Source organism: Plodia interpunctella, chromosome 17 (genome assembly GCF_027563975.2).
Source record: "Plodia interpunctella isolate USDA-ARS_2022_Savannah chromosome 17, ilPloInte3.2, whole genome shotgun sequence".
NCBI classification, from domain to species: domain Eukaryota; kingdom Metazoa; phylum Arthropoda; class Insecta; order Lepidoptera; family Pyralidae; genus Plodia; species Plodia interpunctella.
The window spans coordinates 5,095,782-5,110,639 of NC_071310.1; the positions used below are offsets into that span (position 1 = coordinate 5,095,782).

Here is a 14,858-nt window from a genome sequence, read left to right on the forward strand (position 1 = left end):
ATCAACTATCGATATTCCATAGCGAAGTGTCCAAAGACCCTCCGAATGATCCCATTCATGCGTTCAAATTATATACAACTAGCTTTTACCCGCGGCTTAGCCTACGTGAATTTGCAACATACATGATTTGGATACAAAACTAACTTTCAAATTATAGAGCTTTGAAAGTAGCCTATGTTTGAACAGGAGTCTGAAAGAATATATGCATACCAAATTTCATCAAAATCGGTCCAGTGGTTTAGCCTGGTTTAGCCGTGAAAGCGGAACAGACAGACTTTTCTATTAAGTTGGGTAGAAAATTATAGAACATAATTTACTACCCAACTGGAGACAACTGGTAAATAAATAGGAAAAGGTGTTATAGGGCCGATAGAATGGTTTATTTAAGAATTTAGTATGCTCATGTCGCAAGAACTACTGACTGAAAATTGAAACAGGGTGACTAATAGAGGCGGTGCGGTAAACTGGGGCCCGAAGAATATTAGTAACACACCATATAAAAAACTTAAAATATATTTACAAATATTTTTATAAATCTTGTCTTAATTAACAAAACAATATACTACACAAAACATTTCCTCTAAAAATCTAAAATCAATATTGCACAACACTATATTACAACTTGAAGTCACAAGTGTTTTAGAAGCTCACATACATACATATTTTAAATACATAAATGAAAATGTTTTTTATAATTTAAAATATTATACAGTCTATCAGGAATGTGGTCTCTTACAAATAAAGTAAGTTACAGGTTGATATTTTTTTCACTTTAAGCCAATTCGGTTCCTTGCGAACGAACGAACTTAAAAATGCTTGCATTTTTTTTTCTTTTTATTACATAAACGTATGTTGAGTAATTGTTATCTCCTATAAACTTTTGGGGGTTGAGGTCAAAAAGTTCCACCCTGTATAATTTGATCTATTTCGTAAGTTCCTTTTCATATAGCGAGTTCGACACCGAGGCCCAACGCCACCATGACCGAGAAACCCAGGAATGCACATGTGAACTGCATGAGCCCAGAATTGTTCCGCCGCCATACTTCGAAGAATACCACGTATATTAGTGTGCCGCAAGCCAGACCCTGGAAATAAATATGCAATTTAAGAATATTTAGTTCATACGTCTACTATAGTCAATCAGTAAGTAAAATTTTTAAACCTATCGAAAAAATCTTACGATAAAGAGTCATTAGGTAGCTTTCAAGATATGTGGTCGCACGTGGCTTCTTACCTATTTATTACCTGTTTTATTATTTACCTATTGCCGATTTTATCAAGAAGCGGCTTTTGCTTTTGTGATAAGCTGACTTAACAATTTATTCTATTTATTATTATTAATATATTCTATTCTACAGTGTACCTACTCAGGATTGTCCTGAAAAAACCCATGTTGTCCCGTGCCCACCAATTTCACTTTGCTGTCTCGAATTCGGAAATCACAAATACAAATACCTATTATGTAGTAGGTAGGTATTCGTTTCAAAACAACACATTTCTTTTCATCTTTGCAAAATTACGATACCAAGATAACTACGACTGCCAAAGACAAGCTTAATATCTTAGCTAGCGCAAAAATAAACCATAATGTACAGTGTAAGAAAATACCAAATTATAAAAATATTTTCATTTGCATAAATAACAGTTTTTTGATTAATTTATCATGGATCGAACGCCAAAACTCTTGATTCCGTTTGTAGCCTCAGAAATGGCCAGGATCTGGCAACCTTATACCATGTACCTAGGTACTGTCCACTATCTCACCTGATAATAAAATAAAAACACGAATGCTTATTTCGTTCTAATGGCGTTAACAACCAAATTAAGATAACAAAGTACCTAATTAATGACGATTAAACTAAACCTTATCTACTATTGTTCTGGATCGTTTACACAATATTGGTTTTTATATTGATTTGATATAACGGTATCTTCTAATAATGTGATTAAAATTTGATAAAATAAATTGAAATTGATAGCCTCAGTTGTTATGCACACTTAGAAAGTGTTCAATGGTCAAAAACGTTAGGCCATCTCCACACTATCGCGGATCAATTCACCGAACTTGGCGGATTCGGCATACATTGCTGGTTTTTTATTACGGAAAATAAAAGCTCTCACATGAACTACGCAATGTTCATACATTCGCGTTGGTATTTATACGCGAATGTATGAAATTCGCATCGACACCTATCCGTGTTCGACGATAGTGTTTAGCTGGCTTTATGTAAGTATCATTAAATGGTCTCATTACCATATCCCATACCACCGTCAATCATCAAAATGTTCAATGGTGGAACCATTGAAATTTTTTATGGTAAGTATATGATGCACATACCGTTTGAATTCTCGACGATTTCTTTATAACTAGGTACTTCAATTAATGATTCAGCTGATTTTTCTTAAAAGAATCAAAGTAATGAAGTATAAGTACCTAACTTCAATATTAAATTCAAGCTCGAGCTATAGCTCGAGCTATGAAATTCTAGAAAAAATGTTCTTGAGTCTACTGGGTTGATATTGGTACCTAGGTAGGTAAATAATACCATTGCACGCGATTTTATTCCGATAAATTACAACGACCTAATATTTTTTTAAGGTTCCGTATCCATCCAATAAGGGAACCCAAAACGAAAGGTCTATTGGTTCTAGGTAACTAAGCCAGAAATCTAATCATAGGATTAGATTCCTGGCTGGATAACTGGCTTATTTACCATGCACGTAACTGCCTAAGTTACAGCTGACGTACATACGGTGTGTTATGATTTTTTTGTCTGTGCCTAAGTAAGTAATAGTAGGTATTTTTCATAATACAACATACATACATAAAAATTAAAGCATACTTTACGCTAAAGTACCTATGTTTTATCTCGTTCTATTAGTTCGATACGAGTAGAGGTAGGTAACTACCTAGTACCTATTATGACGATGATACGGAACCCTTGTGCGCAAATCCTATTGAACTCTTTTTTTTTGTTCTGCAAACAGTTTTTTTTACTTCTTTCCTTATATTTTTTGACCTTCCTTTATAGAATATCTAAGCTCGCTGGACGCTTCGTAGGCACGAGGAAAAATACCTTCTACCGAACCCAACCTTATTTTTCGTTATGGACAAGATTTTCGACTTGTCCTAGGATTGCCAGATGGGATTACTATTAAAATATCGGAACTTTGGGTCAGGGATATGGCTATATAGCTATAGTTTAAAAACATATTTTTCGTTATTAAAATTCGAGCTGTGCAACAAAATAATAAATGGTTTTTAAAATGAGACAAGTCATTCTATTGTAACTACCTATGCCATACATTTTTTACATTTGATTTCACGCTATTCACGTCATTCCATTCAATCGATTCAGCGAAGTGATATTAACCCGTCCAAATAACTATAAAAATCTATATATAAAAAACCCAACGAATCCTGACCTTCTGACAATAACGCGGGAATCGGATAGATATGGGGTCTTGTACCCACTTTGATAAACAGGAACCATATGGTCAAGGCGTGCTTGACACGGGCACCCCTTTCTACTCAGAGAGCTGCCTGTCGAGTTGCCAGGATACCGTTTCCACCGTCACCCAACCGTACCTATGTTTTAATTTATCCAATGATTGCAAAAAACTTAGGTATTTAAACATTAATCAAATCGTGAAAAATAAGTATCGTCTTATCGTAAGTATTAATAAGGTAATTCGAGACAAACAATGCAAATAAAATAATGTAAATCTATGAGTTATTAATCTGTGATAAAGTTTTCCTGTTCGATTATAATAATATACCCAATTCAATCGCTGGATATCATTAAAAGAAACGATAAATTTACAGGCCAATAGATTAACAGCATTTTAAAACCTGAAGATAAGAATCTTACGATTTACAATCAACAATTAAGATTATAACTGTGTGGATTTTTTTATTATTATTCGTTCTTTAAAAATACTTACAAGTAGAGAAAAAACAAACAAGTGAAATAAACTTCCTTGTCTCGCCTGATTTAATTTTTAGGGCTAGGGTTAGTATTTTGTCGATAAATGTAAACAAGACTCCAGTATAAGATTTTTCTTTTCACTTTCTATTCTGAAATAGATCATTAGACAGGCACGGAATTTGTAGGTGAGTTCAAATTAGAAATCATCTTATAAACTTCGTTTGTGTTGAATGGCGTTCGCAAAAAGCAATAAAAATACTAGGTATGTAATCATATACTAGGTAGGTATGTATGTAATATCAATCAAATCCGTCGAGTTTGAAGAAATAACTGCCGAAATAAGTAAATTTTATTAATTCTTTCATATTTTAGCCATTTAGCTATTAAAACTCGGGGCTACGTCTGTGAGAATATTAATTTCTGAGACGGATGAATTTGGATGTGACTAATTAATAACAATCCTACCTATGTGTACCTTTTTAGGTGTATATAGGCCATGATTTTGTGTATTGGTATTTGTCGGGACAACCTTGGATTCTGATCGTCATATGAAATGTCGGGACAATCCCGACGAATCCCGATCCCGCCCATATGGCAACCCTAGATTTATTTGGGATGATGTGAAGATGTTTGTTACACAACCAGGCAAAATCCACTGGATGGATTTTGATAAAACTTGGTATACGTACTTACTATAGGTAAGTACTACACTAACGCATAGGGTATTTTTTATCTTGAAATTCGTACAGGAATGGAGCAGTGCGTCCCGGTGCGCAGATATTGTACTATAAGTATACAGTAGAAGTACCTGTAAAACTTCACATAAGTTATTATATATCTGTAACCTCACCTGTAATACGACGGAGTAGATCCCCGCGTCTGCAGCTCCTGCACCTCCTACCATCAGGATTCCCACTCCGATACCTGATTAAAAATACCAAAACTAAAGTGCAATAACAGAATCCTACAAGCACAGTAGATATTTAACTATATATAAGTGTTTTTCAAACACCAAACGAACAAATCGTTCTGAAGTGTCCGAAATGAAAAAAAAAAGAACACTGGAATTTAAAATTTTATTAAAAAGCCACATGTGAAATGTGCAAAAAATAAAATAAAATAATACAATTTTATATTTTTACCTAAAGCGGACATGAATGAGAAAGTGAAGATGTAGACCAGCGACAGCCACCGCCTGGTCCCGGCCGCCAGCAGTTCCACTCCTATGCAGAAGGCAATTATGTACTTGTGAGCTGAAACGGCGCCGAACATGTACCTGAAAATAATTTTAGGGCTAGTTCTGATTTTTAGTCACAGTTTTGAGTCTATACGTTTTGACAAGTCCGTAGGCGTGGCAGAACAAAAAAAAATATGTACAATGAAACATTTTTTTTTAAATGCCGCCAAATAAATATTGATAAGTGCAAAAATAAATAATGAAATATCACATACATAAGCTGTAAAGAGTAATTATATCTATAGATAGTATCGCAATATGATTTTTTAATAGTTAATAAATTGACAAAATATTAAACTTGCTTTTTATCAGGCACGTTTATTTGTTTCACGTTAGAAAATCTCCGGTATCTACAGCTAGGCACGTATGTTAGTATATATTAACTAATTGTAAATAACCTAATGAAATAACCTGTCTTCGGGAAAATCTATGTATCTGCCAGCTTACATTTATTAGAGATATCAAATGCTGATAATACTATTACGCTCATATTTAGCCGAAAAAATATACTTAGTTTCAAAAATTCTTACCACACATTGCCGACAGAAGCCTCCAAACCCACAGCGAGTCCCTCAAACAGCTCATGTATCGACAGAGCCAAGACAATTAGTAACCCTCTTAATGCAGACATCACTGAGTCGTCTCCATCATCCATCATATGGCTATGGCCATGCCCAGGAGTCTTCACATCTATGACGTGTTCTTCAGATGAGCTCTCTTCAAACTCCCTCCGCAGGCTGAAAGGCCTCGGCACGTCTGTCTCGGCGACTTTCTTCTGTCTACTGTTAATGTACACATGGACCAGTTCCTCTATTAAGTACATCATGAAGAAGCCTCCACACATGATGAGCCCCGCGAAGTAGAATGGCATGTCTGGGAGGTCACCGGCATCTGGAACGAATGGACAGACTGTGATGAGTGTATTTTTACTGACACTGATGTCTGTTTGGTAGTTTGTGGTCCACTTCCCCAGTACCTCAATCAATAGCACATCAAGTTACCCCGTATGAACCTCTATGGCGCGTGGTAATAGCGACGAGTTTGCAATGAATTTGGGTAGGTTGACGTGCTGTTGACTGTACCTAAATAGGTAGATGGTTCGAGGTCCCTATTCCTAATAAGAAAAATATTTGCTTTAGTTCCATAGTTGCATATATTCATAGGTACATTGTATTTCAACAGATGAAAGATATGTTATATTTATATCATTTACTGCTTATATCACTCATTATTATGAGTCTTCATTGTCATCATGTAAATTAATTAAACATAACAATTATATATTCAGTGATAAGAATTCTTATTAATACTTATAATACCCAGGTAATGTTATGCCTCCAAGTACTTTTTATCTGGTGTGGTGTATGCCCATGTAATCGCTACCATTTTAGGGTTCTGTACCTCAAAAGGACGGAACACTAAAGGTCAACGCAGTCAAAAAATATGCCGCTTATATTGAATCCAATATATACTAAAGCTATATTCTATCATATTATATCTATAATATAGCTATCTAGTATTGACTGGATACAGAATACAACCTCCTGACCAATAATTATGTTTTATTTGGATATAGTAGTAGGCTTATAGGTACCTGAAGTGAGAAAGGGAAAAAAGTAAATGTAACTACTCAATGTCTGTGGTAACTACATAACAAAAAAGGGAATTTTACGTAACCTTCGATACGGTGCGCGAGACAAACTTGCATTTGACTGGTTTTGCAGCAAGCAGCTTCTCCTACGGGGTCAATAGAGCGGCTTACCTCGATCAGTCACAGATACATAATAATAGACATGAACTTTTAGAGGATACAACTAATAATAAGTACTTATTGTAATTACTGCCCTCTGCCCTGCGAGGCTTCTCGCTCACGAGGCAGCGGCGCGAGGACATGCCTCGCTTACACTGGAATGTCTGTATGTGCTTCACCCGAGGTACAATACAATATTTATTAGTACATACTTATTACAGTACAGCCACAGCCTGCCATCGAAATACATTATTCTACACTAGCTTTTCGTGTGCGTGTGCGTGTGCGTGTCCGCTCATAAGTTATTTTCAATATCTTCGGGTTCTAAGCAAGGTATCGCCATGAAACGATGAAACCTATACCAAAGTTAGACCATCCGCTATAGGTACAAACGTGAAAACCGCATCAAGTTTCATCCAGTAGATTTTGCTTGCGTAAAGCGCGAACGTATTTAATATCTATCTATGGCGCGAACAAACATTACAGGCAAACAATAATTCTAAAAAATATATGTTAGCTTCTATTGGTTGCATAGAGAGACGCTATAATTATTTTTCTTTATCTCCTATGTACAGACAATAGCCCACACTTTTAGATTATTATCTAAGTTCTAGAATGCGATTTTGGTTCTAGATTTACTCAAGCGGAGCCGGGACGAGCCGCTAGTTAGATACATAATCGAGGAAACCGACTGTTGTAAAAAAGACATTATGGGCCGGTCGACCCCATTTTCAAATATGATTTGAGCAAGAAGAACTACCTACATAAATCGAATGAAGATATTTTGAAGACAAGTCTGTCTGCTACTATTCCTATCTGTATTGTGTGCCTAGTATTTACTTAATTTATGAACTTGGTACCGTTATTATAAGTACCTACAGTGGTTAATAATCGCGATAACGAGAATGGTCATTTTATCGAGCGGATTCCTAAAACTTACCGCATACCATTTCTATAACTAAGTTAAATACAAAACTATACGTAACGAATCGATACGAAATGTAAATGGTACTTAGTTACCAGTCATAAGTATTTAATATACTTACACAGTTTTTCTACTTATTAACTTCATTTTCTTGACTTTGCTTGCACATGCACAAGTACTACAGCAGTAAATATGTTTTAGTACCATGTAGAAAAATTTTTTTTGGTGACTAATTGAATATACTAATAGAATAACGAGTGTATACATTACTGTAATAATGTGACAAAAATAAAATCACACATTTTTGATTCGTCCAAATGCTCCATACTAAATGACACTAAACGTGACGTAGTCGACGACGACAGATAGATATAGGAAAAAAAATTTTTTTATACTTATTTGTTGTATTAATTAAATTTGTCATGTCCATTCCACGTTTTCTTACGGATCGGTACGCTAGCTAACGCTCTTGTAGCAATAAAAAGGATCTTCAACTTGTGTATGATTTAACACTTACATAATGTGTACATAGTTTTAAATAAATAAACATTAGCACAGCACTGTTGTTGCTAAAATTTTCGCTATAGTGTGAAATTACGAAGAGTGAAGTGTGGAAATTAAATCATGTCTAAACTTGGTCTAAATTTAAACTGAAAGACGCAAACGACAATGATAAATTAGGGTATTAATTTTATCAACCTTGGTCTTTTTTCACATGATTCAGTAACGGCTTTAAATCAAAATAGATTCGTGTAAAATGTAACATGTACATGTTACGGCTAACCCCCGAATTGCGGCTAGACCTAGGTTTAACCGGCTAAATGAGTTATCTATCCGGGATAACTTGGAACACAAACCTACCTTTCAAAAATAATTTTCATTTGTCTTTCAAAAATAATTTTGTCATATGACAAAGTATTTAGCTACAAAATACGTTTAAATCATAATACAATACTTACACAAATCTACTGTATAGTACAAAGACTATACCGTAAAGTACGACCACAGACCATTAGGCTATCTACATGGGTGTTGTTTTGGGAAATCATTGAAGAATAGACATCTTAAAATGAAGTTGACAAAACTGAACTAAACAATCGGACGATTGGATGATACAAATACCTAATGGCATCACAAAAATATTATGCGAAGGAACGGTATAGGGTGAGACACAAGACATGAATTGTTTTTTTTTTGTTTTATTGATAGGTGACTAGCATGGTTGTTTGTATTTTTAGCACCCGACGCAAAAAGAAGGGTATATTATAAGTTCAACATATCTGTCTGTGACATCATAAGTAGCTCCCAAACGGATGAACCGATTTTTGTTTAGTTTTTTTGTGTCGTAGATAATTTTATCCCGAGTGTTCTTAGCCATGTTTCATAAAAATCGGTTCAGCCGTCCAAAAGTTGTAGCGAAATGAATATTGAAAGTTGGGGGTTTTTTAATTTGTCTAACAAATAAACTTGTTAGATATATATAGAAAAAACCCTTATTACATTTCGCAAAATAGGTGTAAAATTAAGAAAATAAAGGATGAACTATATCATAACGACTATTTAATCGACTTCCAATAAAGGAGGAGGTTATGGATATGTCTGTACTGTCGTGTAGGTTTAAACAGACAATACAAGACATGAAAGAACTAAGTATCTATTAAATAAAACTGCCGCCCCTAGGAAGGTTGTGGTTCTGTGATTGTGGTTCAAGGGAATGGTGTACCTATGTAAAATTTCCACATGATTTCTCTTGATCATAGTATGCACTGGGTATACTATAAATACCAAGAGTGTCCTAAGTCATCTCAATAAATCTCGAACGAAAATCTCCAAAAAATCCCAAACACTTGATTATAGAAGCAAAGTTTCTCCACTATAACTGTTTTCGCACTCACCTTGTAATAGATGAATATTTTCATCCACTTCTGGCAATAGATGCATGAAAGTCGTAGAAAAGAGGACCCCGCCGCCAAAAGACAACAGACCCATGACCAGCTGATTAGAGGAGCGGAGATTAGGGTCAGCCGATTTGGTGAACCAGTCAAACTTCAGAGATATCAACAAGGGCAAGCATCCCACGATCATGGATATACCAAATAGGCAGCACATTGTTATAATTTTCGCCGCAAGCGCGTCGCCTTGCACCGCATCCATGGCTAGACCTATTTTGATGTCAATTTAAATATTGTAAATACGTAAAACGGTGACAATGCGCCGGCGCACACGGCGGATCTGCGCCTCCGACCTCACTCGACTGAGCTTCCTTCTCACGGCGGTAGGCGGACATGATAACGACTCATTTATTAATGATAAAAACAGTTTGTTCTGTCTCGTCGCAATACAACACAATGGTTATGTTAAAAAGTTTTATGAGGAGAAAATGTGGCGTAAAAATTTACGTTTATGAACGTATATAACTGTTGCTTCTTACAACTTATTGTTTTTTTTTTTATTTTCATACTGCTTTAATTTAATGTTGAAATCGGTATAAAATAATCTTCCATATTTTGAATAAGTTTGGGAGTTAAAACTTAATATATGAAAAAAAAAAGACTTTAAAGTAAAAACCAAAATTGATTTAATAAAATTAAGTCACGTAATCTAGGTTCATGGCACAAAATACAATATAAAATAAACTTGCATTATTTCTGTACCATCAATACACCACTACTGAAAAAGTTTGCTCTTATAGGTACAACTTAAATAAACATTCCAAAATATTATAAACTCTATGAAAAAGAATTAATGATATAACAGTATAGCCCTGTACTGAGCACAGTTAAAGATTTTATTTAATGCTCTGCAAGTATAAATCAAAATAGTTGTTAGCCCATTATATGTTAGTAGGGATATCTGTAAAGCACTTAAAACCTTATCACAGTAGCATACAGTTCATTTTTAGTATTATAATTTGATACTATATTACCACAATCTGTGCCAGTATGCACTGGTCTGGTGCATTCCAACAGTGTGTATTATAAATTCTCAGTAACATGTTAAAATGGTCCTTCTTATATAAACAATAATAAGTAAATTAACTGTAATTAAAATATGACTTTCTTGGACTGTTTTAAATTTTCAATACACAATAAAAGAAGTAGGCAAAAGACCATAAATTGATTGTCAATTAAGTTGTTACAAATATGTATGTAACATAACATTATTCATATTATCTACTTACAACAAAATTCAATGTTAACATAATTTACACTATATTTTAACCATTTGAACAGTCATAAAACAGACAATGACTAAAAATCTTAACTATGATAGCAGAAGACAAAATAGTATTGTCCCTAGGGAATTGAGCAATCTCACATTTTTATCTCAAAATACCTAGATTGTAAGTAAATTGGCCTATTATAAATGAAACCTTCGTCAAGAGTCATTCCAAGAGTTGGTAACTGAATTACCATTAACTACACAGTCTTTGAACCCTTTCATAACATATGTTGACTGATACCATTTCATTGTGTCAGTTGATTCCATCTCCTCAAATTCTTCTTCAAAATTGATCTTTTTCTCCATATCCAAATCCTCATTATTACCACCCGTTTCTCCAAAAATTTCAAAGTCATTGCAACATGAAACATTTTCTTTGTTGGTCCTAAAGTTCATAACCACAATTTTGGTCTTCCTTGGAATCCTACAGCCAGATGTCAATTCAAAACTGTCACTATTCGGGATGTTTAGGTTATTCAATGAATTTCTTCTAATAAAAATATGCATATTTGTTGGTGGTAGCGAATCGAAAAATACTTTACTCAACGATTCTGATGTCACCATTGTCCTGAAAAGGGGATTTTGATAACAACTATTCTCGAAATAAATATTTTTCTATTTAAATTCTAGAATTAAATACTTAGGTACCTATTATTTTTATTATCAATATATAATTGTTTCTCACCTGAAAACACTGCGCTGAATCTTTTGATCAGAGGCGATGTGGGAAGAGTGGCACTGTGGCTTATGGCATAGAGTGGGGAGAATCAGTCTGTACATCTCTTTGCAGGTCATAGGTGTGGCGCCGAGGGCTATGCACACTTCTTCTGGGATAGATGAACCACTCATTTCTTGCAAAAGGCTCTATAAATAATTTTACAGATTAAAATATTACATAATTAGATTGCTAATTATTCATGTTGATTCATCTTCCAAACTACATATATAAACACAATTATACTTTATTATACATACCTTTAGAATAAAATCTAAATTATCTAGAGCAGTTGAAGCTATATGGAAATGTCTTTCTGACTGGAAACTTTCTTTTTTATCTCGATTTTCACACATTTTCTTCTTATTAACTATTTGTTTTAACCACTGGTATGTGTATGGTATCTGCAGTCTTTGAAAGGCAATAAATTTAATTAACTCTACTACCACATGTCCACAAGATATTAATGTCAACTGATCACCGATATTTAAATCTACTACTATAGGTTTTATTTTACAAGAAGTCATTTTAGTACTTTATGTGGATTGTCGACAGAGGAGTGGACACGATTGAGGAATTATTTTTATTTATTTGAGAAACATACGTAATAATAGTGGTATAGATTTTGAAATTTTTGTTTTCTTTCTCTTCTCCGTTCGTTTGAAATGAAAGCGTCTTCATCTTTGCTTCATCTCTTCGTATCGTATCGTCCTTGAATTGACTTTGACATGTATATATGACATTTTTTTTCTTTTACAAATTTTGCCAAAGGCAACAATCGACATTAAGTAGGTGCACAGTACATTCAGGCCACAGATCATCAGGCCAGCCAGCAAGAGTTCGTGGAACGATAAAGATAACACATGGAATTTGTAGGTACTCCGACGAAGTACCCACTAATTCCTAAGACTAATTCCATGAGATACCATCAAAGTTGTTAATTGTTATGCAACCTTCAAATAAATTTTCCACTTTTTTCAAATATTAAAAGAAAATTTTGATTTTGATTTTGTTCGAAGTCATGTCATATTCATAAGTTTAAAATTGAGTAAAATTGTTTGTCTTCTTATTTTATGTGTAATATTCTGATGTTTTAAATATGTATCGATTTAATAATTTATTTCGTTCTGTATTGGTAAAACGTCAACTTCATCAAAATCGCAAATACGCAAAAGAAGTAAAATTTGGTCCTGACGTCAGATCTCTTATGCTCCAAGGAGTAGACATCCTTGCTGATGCCGTTGCTGTGACGTTAGGTCCAAAGGGACGTAATGTGATATTGGAACAGGCTTTCGGACCACCAAAAATTACCAAAGATGGAGTAACCGTAGCTAAAGGTATTGAATTAGATGATAAGTTTCAAAATATAGGGGCTAAACTTGTACAAAATGTTGCTAACAAAACTAATGAAGAAGCTGGTGATGGAACTACTACAGCAACTATTTTAGCTAGAGCGATTGCTAAAGAAGGTTTTGAAACTATATCCAAAGGAGCTAATCCTATAGAGATTAGAAAGGGCGTCATGTTAGCTGTTGATACAGTAAAAAATAAATTAAAACAGATGTCTAAACCTGTAAATACATCAGAAGAAATTGAACAGGTAGCCAAAATATCTGCCAATGGAGATGCTTCTATAGGCAAGCTCATAGCAAGTGCCATGGATAAGGTCGGAAAGGATGGTGTGATTACGGTAAAAGATGGTAAGACATTATACGATGAACTGGAAATGATTGAAGGAATGAAATTTGATAAGGGCTATGTATCCCCATATTTCATTAATTCCCATAAAGGACCCAAAATAGAATATAGTGATGCGTTGATTCTTTTTTCCCAGAAGAAAATTTTTACAATTCAACAAATACTACCCGCTTTAGAATTGGCAAACGCTAAGAAGAAACCCTTAGTAATAATTGCTGAGGACTTCGATGGTGAACCCTTATCGGTTCTCATTGTAAATAAACTAAAAGGAGGGTTACCAGTAGCTGCAGTGAAAGCCCCGGGTTTTGGTGACTTTAGAAAAAACTTTTTGTTAGACATGGCAATTGCTACTGGCGGAGTTTTGTTTGAAGACGATCCTAATTTAGTACGATTGGAAGACTGTCAACCCGAGAGTTTTGGGAAAGTAGGTGAAGTAGTAATTACAAAAGATTCTACAATCTTATTGAAAGGCAAAGGTAATAAAGACGACATACAGCAACGAATTAATGAAATTAAAGAAGAACTAGAAACTGCGACTAGTGATTACGATAGAAACCGGCTGATTGAGCGACTAGGTAATCTTCAATCTGGGGTTGCCGTTCTTTTGATCGGTGGATCGAGTGAGGTTGAAGTTAACGAAAAGAAAGATAGAGTCAATGATGCACTCAATGCTACGCGAGCCGCAATAGCAGAAGGAATTGTTCCTGGTGGTGGTACAGCTCTTTTGAGATGTATACCAGATTTGGAGTCACTAATTCCTTTAAACAAAGATCAAAGTATTGGAATTTCTATAGTCAAAAAGGCATTACGTACGCCATGTTTAACAATAGCTTCTAATGCTGGTTTTGATGGTTCACTTGTGGTATCAAAAGTAGAAAAGATGAGTCCCGAATTTGGATACGACGCCATTAATAATGAATATGTCAATATGATTGAGAGGGGCATCATTGATCCTACAAAAGTTGTCAAAAGGGCGCTTACTGATGCAAGTGGTGTGGCATCTTTATTAACTACAGCGGAAGCTGTTATTTGTGATCTTCCTAAAGCTAAAGATATTCCTTTGCCAACGCCCGATTTAGCATGAAGGTTTGAGAACTGTAATGTTTTGTGATTTAGAAATATTACTTCGTCTTTTATTGTAAATTTTCTATTTATTTAATAAAGTAGATACCAATAAGTATACATTGAATTTTGTTATATCGATACCCATGTGTTGCGTTACTGCCGTCCACGCTTACGCTGCCTCTTAGATGACAATATTCGATTTTTTCCTAAGGGGTTTTGATTCATTCTGAATCGGGGAAAGCTGCCAAACCTGACGTCGACTTTTTCAGTTCTGGGAAAGTAAGGATCGTGTACGACTTTTTGTACTACAAAGTTGA

The 14,858-nt window shown here is 34.6% G+C and overlaps 3 protein-coding genes across 4 annotated transcripts; 1 reads left to right on the forward strand and 2 right to left on the reverse strand.

The window, feature by feature from the left end:
• Positions 1-497: 497 nt before the first annotated feature.
• Positions 498-10,108, reverse strand: LOC128677354 (zinc transporter ZIP2-like). 2 transcript variants are annotated; one of them, XM_053758117.2, is made up of 5 exons: positions 9,737-10,108; positions 5,697-6,057; positions 5,072-5,205; positions 4,780-4,853; positions 498-1,085 (listed from the first exon to the last, which is right to left on the reverse strand). In XM_053758117.2, exons 1-5 carry the CDS (start codon positions 9,993-9,995, stop codon positions 942-944), a joined length of 972 nt encoding a protein of 323 aa, XP_053614092.1. In that variant the 5' UTR covers positions 9,996-10,108; the 3' UTR covers positions 498-941. The 2 variants fall into 2 exon arrangements, with proteins under 2 accessions (XP_053614092.1, XP_053614095.1); XM_053758120.2 differs by lacking the exon at positions 9,737-10,108 and adding an exon at positions 6,844-6,983.
• Positions 10,109-10,402: 294 nt separating this feature from the next.
• Positions 10,403-12,485, reverse strand: LOC128677355 (uncharacterized). Its single transcript, XM_053758122.2, has 3 exons — positions 12,039-12,485; positions 11,749-11,927; positions 10,403-11,631 (listed from the first exon to the last, which is right to left on the reverse strand). Exons 1-3 carry the CDS (start codon positions 12,303-12,305, stop codon positions 11,220-11,222), a joined length of 858 nt encoding a protein of 285 aa, XP_053614097.1. The 5' UTR covers positions 12,306-12,485; the 3' UTR covers positions 10,403-11,219.
• Positions 12,486-12,781: 296 nt separating this feature from the next.
• LOC128677234 (63 kDa chaperonin, mitochondrial-like) lies at positions 12,782-14,658 on the forward strand. The gene has a single exon (XM_053757938.1). The coding sequence runs from the start codon at positions 12,878-12,880 to the stop codon at positions 14,558-14,560; it is 1,683 nt and encodes a 560-aa protein (XP_053613913.1). The 5' UTR covers positions 12,782-12,877; the 3' UTR covers positions 14,561-14,658.
• Positions 14,659-14,858: the final 200 nt, after the last annotated feature.